The following is a 13,718-nucleotide window of genomic DNA, read 5'->3' as shown; positions in this document are numbered from 1 at the left end:
GCAATTTGAATTCAATCTTATTTTTCATCAGTTGATGGCAAACGGTAAAATAATAGAGACCAATGGGTGGGTATTCAGTATTTCTTTTCAGAATTCCAGAAAGTATGGAGACGGGTATTTACCAAATTTTTTACAATCTAAAAAATGTAAACAAAGATACTTCTATAGTGCATTGTTATATAATTCTGTATTATAATACGTTTTATGATTTCTATAACATTTCAAATGTTAATTTTTAATTAATAATTAGTTCCAAAATATTCCGAGTTATGTTAATCGCTTGTAATTATACAGTAATTACATTTATATAATTTATTGTAAGCCTCATACATACAATGGAGATCTATCCACGACGGCGCGCCCCTCTAGGTTAGATTATTATTGGCTTGCATTGAGAGTCGAGGTGACCCAGTGGTTAGAACGCGTGCATCTTAACCGGTGATTGCGGGTTTAAACCCATGCAAGCACCGCTGATTCATGTGCTTAATCTGTCTTTATAATTCATCTCGTGCTCAGCGGTGAAGGAAAACATGGTGAGGAAACCTGCATGTGACAAATTTCATAAAAATTCTGCCACATGTGAATTCCACCAACCCGCATTGGAACAGCGTGGTGGAATATGTTCCTAACCTTCTCCTCAAAGGGAGAGGAGGCCTTTGGCCCAGTAGTGGGAATTTACAGGCTGTTGTTGTTGTTGTTGTGGCTTGCATTAGTATGAGTAACAATCGTTCTTACTAGATGTCTTTGAGTGTGTGTGTTATACCAAATACGACAAAAACAAATGAAATTCTATTTGTTAAGTTTATTTGATTAAAAACCGATAATTTAAAATGGAAGGGCGCGCCTTCGTGAGTAAATAATAAAGATCTTCATAGAATTATGCACATATGTTTTTATAACATAGAAAATTAATACATACTAGCTATTAGTAACGCTATGTAACAAGTACTTTAAGGGAAATTTCCACAGCTGAGTTCCTCTCACTATAATTCCAGTAAGTTCTACGGAATTTTATCTTGTATCTAATATTTGCCAAATGTAATAATTATTCACAATTGTGCATGACTTACGACGTTTTACTTCATGACCGATTATTTTACCTATTCATGACGAATAAACACAAGTGAAACATTTTGTCTTTCTCAGATACAATTAGAAACAACATTATATTCACACATTCTCAAAGTTTCCCAAGCCTTTTAATTTTTTTAACTGAGTCACATCTGATCTATTACAGAGTTAAATAAAATTGAAACACACTGTATCATGATGAATTATTAAAGAATAGGAAAAACGTTTTTCATCCCATTTTAATTATATTGCAAAGCAAACAATCGCCTTTCCAAATATATCGGCTTATGATAATTGGTCGCAAATACATTTCCGCTCAATATGCTATCAAAGGCGCGATGGCTCAGCGATTACAAGACGTGAATCATGACTGATGATTCTGTGTTACAACCCAAAGCAAGTATTTATACATCTCGTGCTCGGTGAAGGAAAACATCGTGAGGAAACCTGTAAGTGTTGGATAAGACTCTGTCAAGTGTATCGACGAACTAAGTTTCCTTAAAAAGGAGGACGTTTTTGCTTTCCATTGGGTTATACTATAATTATCCTGGCTCACTCATCTTTCAAGTCATAAGAAATACATAAAAAATGATACATGAATTTTTGGTAGTACTATGATATAAAGCATAATAATTTGTTCGATATATTTCACGAATAATGTAAATTATTACCAAATATTTCGATTTTGTTTTTGTATAGTACGACACAAATTAGATGTAGTATCGGAAAATGTAATGGAATGGAAATAAAACCGATTACTGCCGATTCACAGGACCAATAGAAATAGCTCCCTATCGCGCCATTCGACGCTATTCGTCGCTATAGATTCTCGCGCAGAGAAAGCAAGTTCATGTAAATCGACATGTCAAATTGACGAATATATTAGGTCATATGATATTATTATAAGTTATTACGTTTATACAAAGATCATATTCGCATGAGAAATAAATATTGATAATTTGGGATAGCGTACTCAATTCGGATGCGATCGGTTTTACGAACTTTGCCGATGCTACATCTAAGTTTTGTCGTACTATACGTGAATATTACGTATATCAATAAAACGTATGTTACATCATTAAAACAAAGTTAGGTATTTCACCTTGGTTTCGTCCACTTTGCTATTACGCTACACATCGTAGGAAGATCTGAGTCGGCTCATTACCCAGCTCCACTTGTTACGTGCCGATGTTCGATAGAAATTATTACTCTTTTATGATTTATAGACCTATTTACTTACGATTTTTAGTATGTAATTAAAGGTTGTTATAGATTACTATTTACATAATGTATTGTGTTGTCTGGTATATAGTCAATAACAATATTATAAGTATTAAAGTTTGGTTGAAATAATTTGTATAAAGAATAAATGGTCGGAAAATTTAACGTAATACAAAACGTATTGAAACATATTTATCTTAATTGTGGAAACATATATAATAAATTTCTAGTCGTTTCTTTTTGCTAATATAACATTCCGAAGCTGATAAAGCTATATTAAACAAATATATAACAAAATGATAATTGAGATATAATCATTTTATTTCCAAAACCTAATCAAAATATTAAAAGCAACCCATAATAATCTAGTCTACACATATAGTATTACTAGGTAAACTATATTGAAAACATTTTGTTACTCTTAATTGTTCTATTAATTTAACTTAAAGTAATAAGGTGCCCTTATATACCTTTCGATATGTATTAAATATCATAGAAACATGACACTATGATACGGCCTTCAGACGTCGTGTTGTCTTATAATTAATCCGTTGTCAAATTACTAAATTTAAAAAATTAATAAAATTCATATTTAAATTATTTTGTAATTTATATTCTAGAATATTTGAAGGACAATCCGGAAAATCTGTCTATTATTATAACGATTTATAAAATATTTAGCTCAACGGTTCTTTAATTAATGTAACTCTTGAAAATTGAGAAATCTTATTAACAAACCAAATTTTCTTACTATAAATCGCCGGTAAAAAAAAATATAACATCATATACACTCACACATGGACGCTGGCTGTATGAGTGAAAGTGTTTGCCTCATTGATCAACGAAAGAACTTACTCTCAGTATAAAACCACGGGCTACGTCTCACACACTACACTCCTGCGCAGCCTTCGCTGAACAACATACAAAGCGATCATGAGGCTCTTGGTTAGTAAATTTAAATATATTCTGATATATGCATACGATCTATGTATTCATTATAATTATAAATTAAAATTATATTATTTAAAAAAAAATGACTACGTAATACATTATTAAATCTGAGTAATTTCATATGTGCCAAAATTTTTTGTTTCATATATATTCATAGTGTTTATTATTCTCTATACCGAGTAATAAAACCAAGAATCTATTTTAACTTACAATTTTTAGTCATACTTTTTTTTTCTCTTTCAGAGATCTTCCTTAATCCTGGCCGTGGCTATAAGCCTGGCCACGGCAGAGGAAAAGGCAGAAAAAGATTCAAAGGCTGAACCAAAACAGGTTGAAGAAAACAAAAAACAGGACAAGAGAGGTCTCTCGGACTTTTACGGTGACCACGGTTTCGGGGACAGCAACGGATATGGTGACCATGGAGGATTTGGCGACCATGGTGGATTTGGCGGAGACATCGGAGGCTCGGATGGTGGTTACGGACACGAACATCATGAGAAAACCATAACGGTTGTTAAGAATGTACCAGTCCCCTACCCAGTGGAAAAACACATTCCATACCCCGTGGAAAAACGTGTGCCAGTACCAGTCAAAGTGCCCGTACCTCAACCCTACCCCGTCGTAAAAACTGTGCACTTCCCCGTCAAGGAGTACATCAAAGTGCCCGAGTACATTTCCAAGCCTTACCCTGTGACAAAACACGTTGCAGTACCCGTCAAGGTTCATGTCGACAGACCTGTTCCAGTCAAGGTATACGAAAACGTACCCTACCCAGTAGAGAAGCATATTCCTGTGCCCGTGAAAGTGCCAGTTCCTCATCCGTACCCGGTTGAAAAGGAGGTGCCATTCCCGGTTAAGGTTCCAGTGAAAGTAAACGTACCTTACCCAGTCGAGAAGATCATCCGCTACCCTGTTCACGTGCCCGTCGATAACCCAGTGCCAGTCCACGTAGACAAGCCATACCCCGTGCACGTCGAGAAGCCAGTGCCTTACCCAGTCGAGAAACCAGTACCTTACCCCGTTAAGGTTCACGTTGACAACCCAGTACCCGTACACGTCGACAAACCAGTGCCCGTGCCAGTAAAGGTACCCGTACCTCACCCCTATCCAGTTGAGAAGATCATCCCCTACCCCGTAGAGAAGAAAGTGCCAATCCCCGTTAACGTCCTAGTCGACAGGCCTGTACCAGTTCACATCGAGAAACACGTAGCTTATCCAGTCGAGAAGCACGTGCCATACACCGTCAAAGTCCCAGTCCCAATCATCCACGAGGAGAAACATGAGATCCATGGAGGCGGTGGTAGCCAAGAAGGAGGCTACGAAGGTCACTATGGAGGCTTTGAAGGTGGTCACGAATACCATCACTAGTAGAACTGATCTCTTTTGTTTTTGTTAGCTTTTAATGTTGATTTGTGTTTAGACGTCGAATAAGTATTTTTTTTTATTTTAAACACAGGACTGGATATGTACATATACAATACCGAAAGTATTAAAATATACATTTATAAAACGTTTATTTACATTTTATTTATCATTTTCCTATTAAGTATTATTATTAAAACGAATCTAGCTTGAAATATTTCAAATAATTTAATATTGAGTACTCGACAGTCTACAAAAGAACAATTAAATTAAAACTAGATTTATATTTTTTTGTAAATTTTGAATATTTTCACTTTCTTATATACTTATAATTAGGAGGCATTATTATAAAAGTTAATAATTCATTGCGAAGCTGAACCAAATTAACATGTACGTTGACTTGAGTTACATAAAAATTTACGTAATGCGTTAGCTGTTTACATCGACTAATCCACATCAACGATAGAAATAGCGAACATGAATTTAATCAACAACATAGGCATATCTTTATTGAAATCAATATTCGATCGAACGATTGACTAATAAATATAATTAGAACGAATAATGCCTTGCAATCAATAATCGTTCTAAGATTGATTACAAGGTGAAAATAGAACGGTAGAATTTTGCATGCAAGTTATGTATACGGTTTCGGATTACAGACAAGTATGAGGTGTGACTTAACGGATCATAATAATTGTTACGAAATTGCGTTTCTGGCGTGTGACTCGGAAACAAAAGAACGTATGAAGTGAATGTGCTCTACATAACACAACAGATGCGTTACACATTCCGGGTATGTGTTTAAAATTACCTATCTGTCATAAAAAATGACAAAAAAAAATATCTCTGACGTATCATTGTTAGTTTATTATATAGAAACTATTCAACTTAAATCCAATGTGGATGTGTTTGGAACGTGTGCATTTTAACCGATGATTACGGGTTCGAATCCAGGCAAACACCAGTGGATTTTTAAGTACTTATTTTTATTATTTGTTATAAGGCGGTGAAATTGTTACTTTATTCGAGTTAAAAACGTAACGATATTATTTAAAAAAAAATTTTTTTTTTTGTTATCTTTATACCATTAAAATATTTGAATTTTATAAATAAACTTACCTTATGTAGGGTATGTTGGCTGGGATGTGGTACTTCGAACCAGGATCAAAATCAAGTTCTGAACGAAGAACTGGCGGCTTGATTCCTTCATATTGCTCTCTGTAAACGAATACAAACATCAGACAAATATTCAAAGGCTAACATACATATTACATATATCCAAAATTATTATTAAGATTAGTTTTTCGTTATGTTTAGTCTTTTACCACCTAAATATATTCTACTAATAAACGTCAAAACATTATTTAATTCGAGGTTGAAAAGTGAGTGACCTAGGTTTTTTTACTTGGTGATAGGGCTTTGTGCCAGACATTCTATCGCCAAACAGAAACTCGCAAACTCAGTATTGTTTTTTACAGGAAATAGGGAGCTAACATTTTAGCTCTCAAGATTGGAGGTACATTATCCTTACAGTAACTATGTCTATGAGCGATCCAATTGTTCGTCCACTGACCTATACCATAAAAATTGGCTCATTCGTTACCTCTACAATAAATAAATAAATTATATTACTAAAAATATATTTATCTTGTAGTCACAACAATATTTTGTAGTCATCTTAAATTTGATAGTTGGCAGTGCTTCGACAATTTTTCACAATGCCAATACATATAAGGAAAGTTAAGATTTACTGTAATTCCTGGCTCACAAGTACCCTTTGGAAAAGAACGTCTTCTTAATACGTTTTGGCTGGAACTACTTTCACAAAAGCTACTCTAGAGCGCATTCTATATGAATATGACAAAATTTTAAGCAACAAATGTAAGTTGCCACCTTCTCTCAACAATACCTGTTGATCGAAGGCTACACGATACTGTAATCTATCGCAAATATGAGGTGAAATATAAATTAAGAACACGTAAAACAAGTCATGCTAGCATGTTTTTTGTATCCACGGACCACAGATAGGTTGTCAAAAAATATATATTTTTAACTAGTTTTTCCCGCGGCTTCGCTTATGCTTTAAGGATACGTAGTCAGGTATTATTCAAACCATATCTTTATAAATTATAGCCTATGTATTATTCTGATTTAGAAGCTATATTATTGTAGAGTTTAATTAAAAATCATTCACTAGTTTTTGCTTGGGATAGTAACAAACATACATAAATACCTACACTTTGAATTATCACTGGGGTAATCTTTCAAAGATGATTGTTTCTTATATTACCATTCAAATTCTAATGTTCATTAATATTATAACATATTATATAACATTACATTTAAGTAGCGGCTTACCATACGTTAGACCAATTAGATTGTAACAAAATCGTATTATTATTAATGTAATTTTATACGCCATATTGTATTAAATCGTAACAGTTTGTCAATACAATCATCTAACTTACATAATTATATGTGATATATATAAATCAACTTATATTACAGAAGCTATGTTTCTAGAATAAATGGAACAGCATCAATTTAAAAGATTATAGCCTAACAATATTGGGTGGAAAGTAAATCTTTTTAGTGTGGTTATTTGCGCACAATTTTTAATTAAAACGACGACCTCTGTGGTCGAGTAGTGCGTACACGGGTTTTCATGAATACGCCACTCCGAGGTAGGAAAAGTTCATTAGTTTCTACGTTGGCTTGAGTCTGGATGTTTGTGATACCGTCATTACTTTTGATTTTCTATAACACAAGTGCTTTAGCTACTTTATTAATTTATTATTATTTATTTAATTAAGACATAGTAGTGCTCATGAATTTAAAGAGTTTAAATAAAACCGCTTCAGCCCATACCAAGCACCACATAATAAAACTTTCAACTTCGTTTTCAAGAGTCAAGGCCGGGCTCCGACCGCAGTTACCTCTTCTGATACGAACTAGAGCAAATGTTTGCACGATGTATAATTAATTGTATGGAACGTCTAATATTGCATATGCATTTCTAGAACGAATAAGCTTGATGGACATTCTAAATTTTTAACCGCATTTTTTCATATCTGGTCTTGAATGTGAGAAGTTAAATTAAATTATAAGTCTACTAGATCGATATAATGTGATATGTAATCGAAGGTAGTAATTTCAAAACCGGGCATTAATTATAATTACAATTTAAAGAGCTGACATGGCCCAGTGGCTAGAACGCGTGCATCTTAACCGATGATCGCGAGTTCAAACCCAGGCAAGCACCACTATACATATGTGCTTAATTTGTGTTTATAATTCATCTCGTGCTTGGCGTTGAAGGAAAACGTCGTGATTAAACCTGCATGTGTCTAATTTCATCGAAATTCTGCCACATGTGCATTCCACCAACCCGCATTGAAACAGCGTGGTGGAATATGTTCCAAACCCTCTCCTTAACGAAAGAGGAGGCCTTATCCCAGCAGTGGGAAATTACGGGCTGTTATTTTACTTTACTTTACTACAATTTTAAATTAAGACCCAGGACGTCCATTTGACTTTAGGTCGTAATCATTACTTACCGATATACATACATCGGGATTGGAAATACAATTAATATTGAGCCCAAAAAGATTTTTTGTGATGGAAGCACTGATATGAAATATATTTCCAATGGCCATGTCCTCAAAATCGATATTGATCGCAACTACTCTCAAATAAGGCAATTGGTATTACAGAGCATATTGTGTGCACATAAGTACTTACTTATAATTAATTACAAAACTGTCTCAACTAACCGCCTAATAATAGTCTTATTACAAAATACTATAATAAAATCGAATGATTGTTTTTTATATATTTCAATTCACAATGCTTTTGTAAATCAATCTATATATAGTTAAAAATTGAGATTAATCGGAATTTAAACTTATTTGATAAAACAGGATAATTTACATAGTTATTACGAAATTATCTTAACGGAAATAGTTTTGGAAACTTAATTATGTCAATAGATTTTTCCATTTGATTCAATTCTCAATAAATCCGTTTAAAATTTCAATTCCAGACAGTTGAATAGTTAATGGTTTCTACTTCGTGTTCTGAAATTACACTATTTAAATCTATCTGCTCAACTTTCTCTTTCAATTGAATACCTTAGGGTCAAAAACATTACTTTCCGTAACTGTTACTACTCCTATTGTCTTGTTTTGTTTTAAAACATAGATATATTCATATGGTTCAGTCTCGGGACATTTGTATTTTAATACAATATTCGGGATATTATGGTAGCATGCCTAAGTGAACCTGTGACGTCATCTTAAGAGACATTTAATACCGGAATATCCGCTACAAGCTGTTTCAAAGAATCCATGTGTAGGAAGGTAACGTGTAAATATCTTTTTCCAAGGGAAAAAAATTATACAATCTCTTACAAGCCTTGAGGAGGTGAGGAATAATATTTGAGTGAACTTGGCATGACTTTGTATTTTTTAACTGATAGAAAAAAGTGACTACTGATTTTCTTGTCGGTTCTTCTCGGTAGAATCTACTTTCAAAACCGGTGGTAGCTTCACTTAATTGTAAAATGACGATTCAAAAGTGCTTGTAAAAGCCTACTTGAATAAAGTTTATTTTGATTGATTTGATTTAATATCAAGAGAATAAGCTTCCGCCCAAAATAAGATATTATTTACAGGATCACAGTTTACTGGTCACATTGCTTTTTATTACTTTATATTTTAATACGTACCCAGACGGGCTAGCCCTTACAACGATTATTTTAATTATTACATGTAATGGATCGTATCGATATAATAATTATTTAAAACAAAGTTTCTTAATGAATTGAAAATTGTCTTTTTTTATATCAATGTTTACATGTAGATTGTTCTTAAATCATGAAGCAACACAGATCGCTCGTGACCCAACCTGCCATAATTTCCTTGCGCAGCAAAGCGTGTGTATGTAACCGAGTTACGTTAGAACTGCGTTATTAGCAATTATCATTATCTAATACATAATAATCGTCTCATCTTGCGGCCTTTTTAATGTGTATTTAAATTATCTATTTAGTAAGAATGAAATAATAGCAAAACGTAATTGAATCTGAAATTTAGAAGTAGTACCATATGTGATATCGTGTTCTGGTAAAACAAATAAAAAATACATATATTTATTTCAGTACACTAATAAGAGCAGGGCTAAACATATGTTATATAGTTGCTAGTACTTAGTTTGTTTAAGGGTGTAATACTAAATGAGAAAGAGATAGGAAGTAAGGGATAGCTATAATAATGCCAACTCCTGACCTGAGCCTCCACCATTGACAGTTGTATTGTTCCTTTCTGACTTCTCCGCTAAAGACGTCCCAGCGCCATTTGTCCATAACCAAGGCGAAGGGTAGAAAGGCTAATTTGTCCATAGCCTGTGTGAATAAATAGTTGATGTCATGGGCCGTGTCATCCACTGAGCGCTGTATCAAGCCCAGAGTCTGGAGATGCCGGGGTGAAGACACTGATAGAGCGATTGCCTCGCCAATTGCTTCATGGAAACCTGTAAACAAAAATATTTTGTTATTGTCTACCATTATGATAAGTTTCTTTTTCGTTTTGACTAGAGTAGCAATAAATGACTATCAAACAATTTCATCTACATCAAAATTACATTTCCTGATATTTCATTTTGAATAAAATAAAAAATAAAATACTATCGAAATAATTTCATATCACAATGAATTTCAAAAAAAGGACGTTTTTATACTAACTAAACCTATTTTGCCCTAGCTCTTTAACCTAGTTCTCTCTCCTTCTTTTGGTATGAACGCGTTGCGCCATAGACGAAAGGGATAATATGTAACATGAGCGACTGCCTAGAATTGACAAATGAAAATTATAAAAGGGTGACTACTATTATATGTATATGAATGTAAATAGACTTGATATGCCATATACAATCCAAACGATTAGTTCATCATACGAACAAAAGACGAATAGTTTTTACACATAGTTCTCTCTTTCTTGTGTTTTTCATTTGAGATTTGAAGTAAGAAGACGCTACTTTATTTAAGCATACACTTGTAGGTAAGATCACGTAGACCTATTCACGAGGGCGCGCCTCTCCACCTTGATCCGCGTACATTGGTGTGATTCACATACGTGCTTATAAGATATATGTGCGTGAAAACTAATCTTTAAATTATTAATACAGTAACAGTCTGTAAATTTACCACAGCTGGTCCAAGGCATCCTCCCCATTAATGAGCGAAGATGGCCCAGTGGTTAGAACGCGTGCATCTTAACTGACGATTTTCGGACTATAAACCCAGGCACCACTATAAACCTATATGTGCTTAATTTGTGTTTACAATTCATCTCGTGCTCGGCGGCAAAAGAAAACATAGTGAGGAAATCTGCATACGTTTAATTTCATGGAAGTTCTGCCACATGTGCATTCCACCAACCCGCATTGGAACAGCGGGGTGAGAATGTTCCAAATCCTCTCCTTAATGGGAGAGGAGGCCTAAATTATAGCGAAAAAACTTAAATTCGATTATATTTGATACCAATTTTCCGATAATTCAGCTTTGCGGGGCGCACCGTCGTGTGTACAGATCTAAGAGTTTAAAAGATATCGAGAAAGCGAACGCGGAAATGGTTCTCGATAGCCGGGCGCGTGCCGGAAACAACGGTTTTTTTTAATCCAATAAATATACGTATATGTGAAACCGGTCACTGAGATATGATACCAGATCTTTGTTGATACTATCTAGAAAGCTATCATAATATACCAGCTGAAATGGTTCAATGGATAAGTCCTCCTCCTCGTTGAGGTAGATTCATGATGATGAGAGATTTTAGAACAGTGTTACCTGTTGACTTCCAGGCAGGATATATTGATTTAAATAATTGTATTAACTAATATGACTGTATTTTTTTTATATTGAAAAAGAGTAACTACTGATTTACTTGATGGTTCTTCTCGGTAGAATCTACTTTCCGAACCGGTGGTAGCTAAACACTTAATTGTTAAATAACGATTCAAAAGTGCTTGTAAAAGTCCACTTGAATAAAGTATATTTTGATTTTGAGTGTCATATTAACTAAATTAATTATTTTAAATTCCTCGAACTGTGGTGACATTTCTTTAAAGTTAAAAATGTCTTTGGATTATATTTTCGTAGAATAGTGGCTATCATTTATAGTCCAATAATTAATAATGTTGGATATTTTTGTTAATGTAATACGAAAACTAAAGCAAGTTTACAGCCTGTATTTGTGTTACTGCTGAGCTCATATTATTAGGTTCCAAGTATATTAGGCACAAACGTATTAAGTTACCGTTGAAAATAATATCCTTACACACTATAAAACAAAGTCGCTTACCGTTGTCTATCAATATGTATGTTTAGATCCTTATAATTACGCAACAAAATTTGATACGCTTTTTTTTATTAGAAAGATTGATTTAAGAGTTTCATTTCTTGTTTACAATACATGGATAATATGACATAATATCGTTTATATATATGATCATTAGTTCACCCATGCGAAGCCGGGGCAGATTGCTAGTTAATAATAAAAACAAATAAAATGAATAAGGACTTTCCCAGATCTGTGTCTACAGTCAGTTAACACGCAAGTTCTAACAACTGGACTATCGCTGTTAAAGTAACAGCCTGTAAATTACCCACGGCTGGGCTAAGACCTCCTCTTCCATTAAGGAGAGGGTTTGGAACATATTCCACCACGCTGTTCTAATGCCGGTTGGTGAAATGGACATGTAGCAGAATTTCGATGAAATTAGACACATGCAGGTTTCCCCACGATGTTTTCCTTCACCACCGAGCACGAGAATTATAAACACAAATTAAGCACACATATATGTATATAGTGGATTTGAACCCGAAATCATCGATTAAGATGCACGCGTTCCAACCACTGGGCCATCTCAGCTCTTATCGCTGTCAAGTGTTTTAAAATATGTGTTCTTACATACAATGTTATCTTGGTCTAATATTAAAAAAATACGTATTTAACGGAACAAATATTACACTTCAATCTGCTCTATTGAATATTACATCATTGAATCCAGTCTTCATTCAGCGCAGATGTAACTCGGCAATAAAAGAGAAAACATACACGCGTTCTTTATTAGTAATTCAACTTGCAATTTCAACTAAACACAAACTTCGTTAAACTTGACCGCGTTGCTCGCGATAGTTTAAAAAAAAATAACAATGATGTAGAGTTTAGAACATCTAGATATGCCTATGTATATCTTGATTAATTATTTAATAATTAAATTAAGTCTATTGATACTTATTACTATAAGCAAGAATTAATAGTAAATTTAATATTATTCTTTTAACTATTATACCTAATTGCACTTACCTGTTTTATTTTTATAGCGCAAGTTTGATTAAAGGTATATTCTAAGAGTCGATAGAGCTTTCTATTTTGATTGATACTTGGTTACTTGATAAACTGTTACATCGTTTTGTTCATAATCATTATATAGTATGAAACTAAATCTCTTACCGCCGTCCGTTCCTATGTATGCTCAGATTTTTATCTATAAAATTACGTAAATGATTTTGATGCGGGGTATTTTAATAGACAAAGTGATTTTGTAAAGAAACACTGATAATTATAGAAGTTTCTAATGTCGTAAATAAACTCTGTATATTTAGTATCAGTATTTCACCCGTGCAAAGCCGGGGCAGTTCACTAGTTTGATATTAAATTTTGAGAAAGTTAAATGCTTAGGTAATTATATTTTGTTAATATTTTCAAGAATGATTTATGAACATGAATAATAAAGTTATCCAAGCCACTTCTAGCTATATCTATATCTCTGAACGTCCACAAACGAGATGCGCGTAGTTACATAACAATACCGTAATCGTTAGTATTAATTTCCGTGAATTCACTATTATGTGTGGAATAAATTGAAGTGTAGTGTTTAACCGACTTCAAAAATAGAATTAATGTGTTTTAAAACGTATGTATTTGTTATCAATGCAAATACAATATACAGTTGAATAGTTTGTTTGGTTAAAAGCGTCTATGATAAAAAAAAATCCATTGAAGTCGATATCGATGAATATTTTTGCAAAAACAGGAGAAAAGTATTCT

The 13,718-nt window shown here is 33.6% G+C and overlaps 2 protein-coding genes across 2 annotated transcripts in view; one reads left to right on the top strand and one right to left on the bottom strand.

Moving 5' to 3' along the window:
• LOC124532604 (angiotensin-converting enzyme) overlaps window positions 1-13,718 on the bottom strand; it is a 177,831-nt gene that overhangs the window by 137,235 nt on the left and 26,878 nt on the right. Inside the window, exons 8-9 of the mRNA XM_047107590.1 lie at window positions 9,894-10,137; window positions 5,728-5,826 (exon numbers count right to left, since the gene is read on the bottom strand). Coding sequence (XP_046963546.1) covers window positions 5,728-5,826; window positions 9,894-10,137 — 343 coding nt within the window. The remainder of the gene's footprint in view (window positions 1-5,727; window positions 5,827-9,893; window positions 10,138-13,718) is intronic.
• LOC124532605 (proline-rich protein 4-like) lies at window positions 3,098-4,757 on the top strand. The gene is made up of 2 exons (XM_047107591.1): window positions 3,098-3,237; window positions 3,487-4,757. The coding sequence occupies exons 1-2, from the start codon at window positions 3,226-3,228 to the stop codon at window positions 4,609-4,611; spliced, it is 1,137 nt and encodes a 378-aa protein (XP_046963547.1). The 5' UTR covers window positions 3,098-3,225; the 3' UTR covers window positions 4,612-4,757.

This window comes from Vanessa cardui, chromosome 9, assembly GCF_905220365.1.
Source record: "Vanessa cardui chromosome 9, ilVanCard2.1, whole genome shotgun sequence".
Lineage (NCBI taxonomy): Eukaryota > Metazoa > Arthropoda > Insecta > Lepidoptera > Nymphalidae > Vanessa > Vanessa cardui.
The sequence above is the reverse complement of the archived record's forward strand: the minus strand, read 5'-3'. Positions and strand labels throughout refer to the sequence as shown.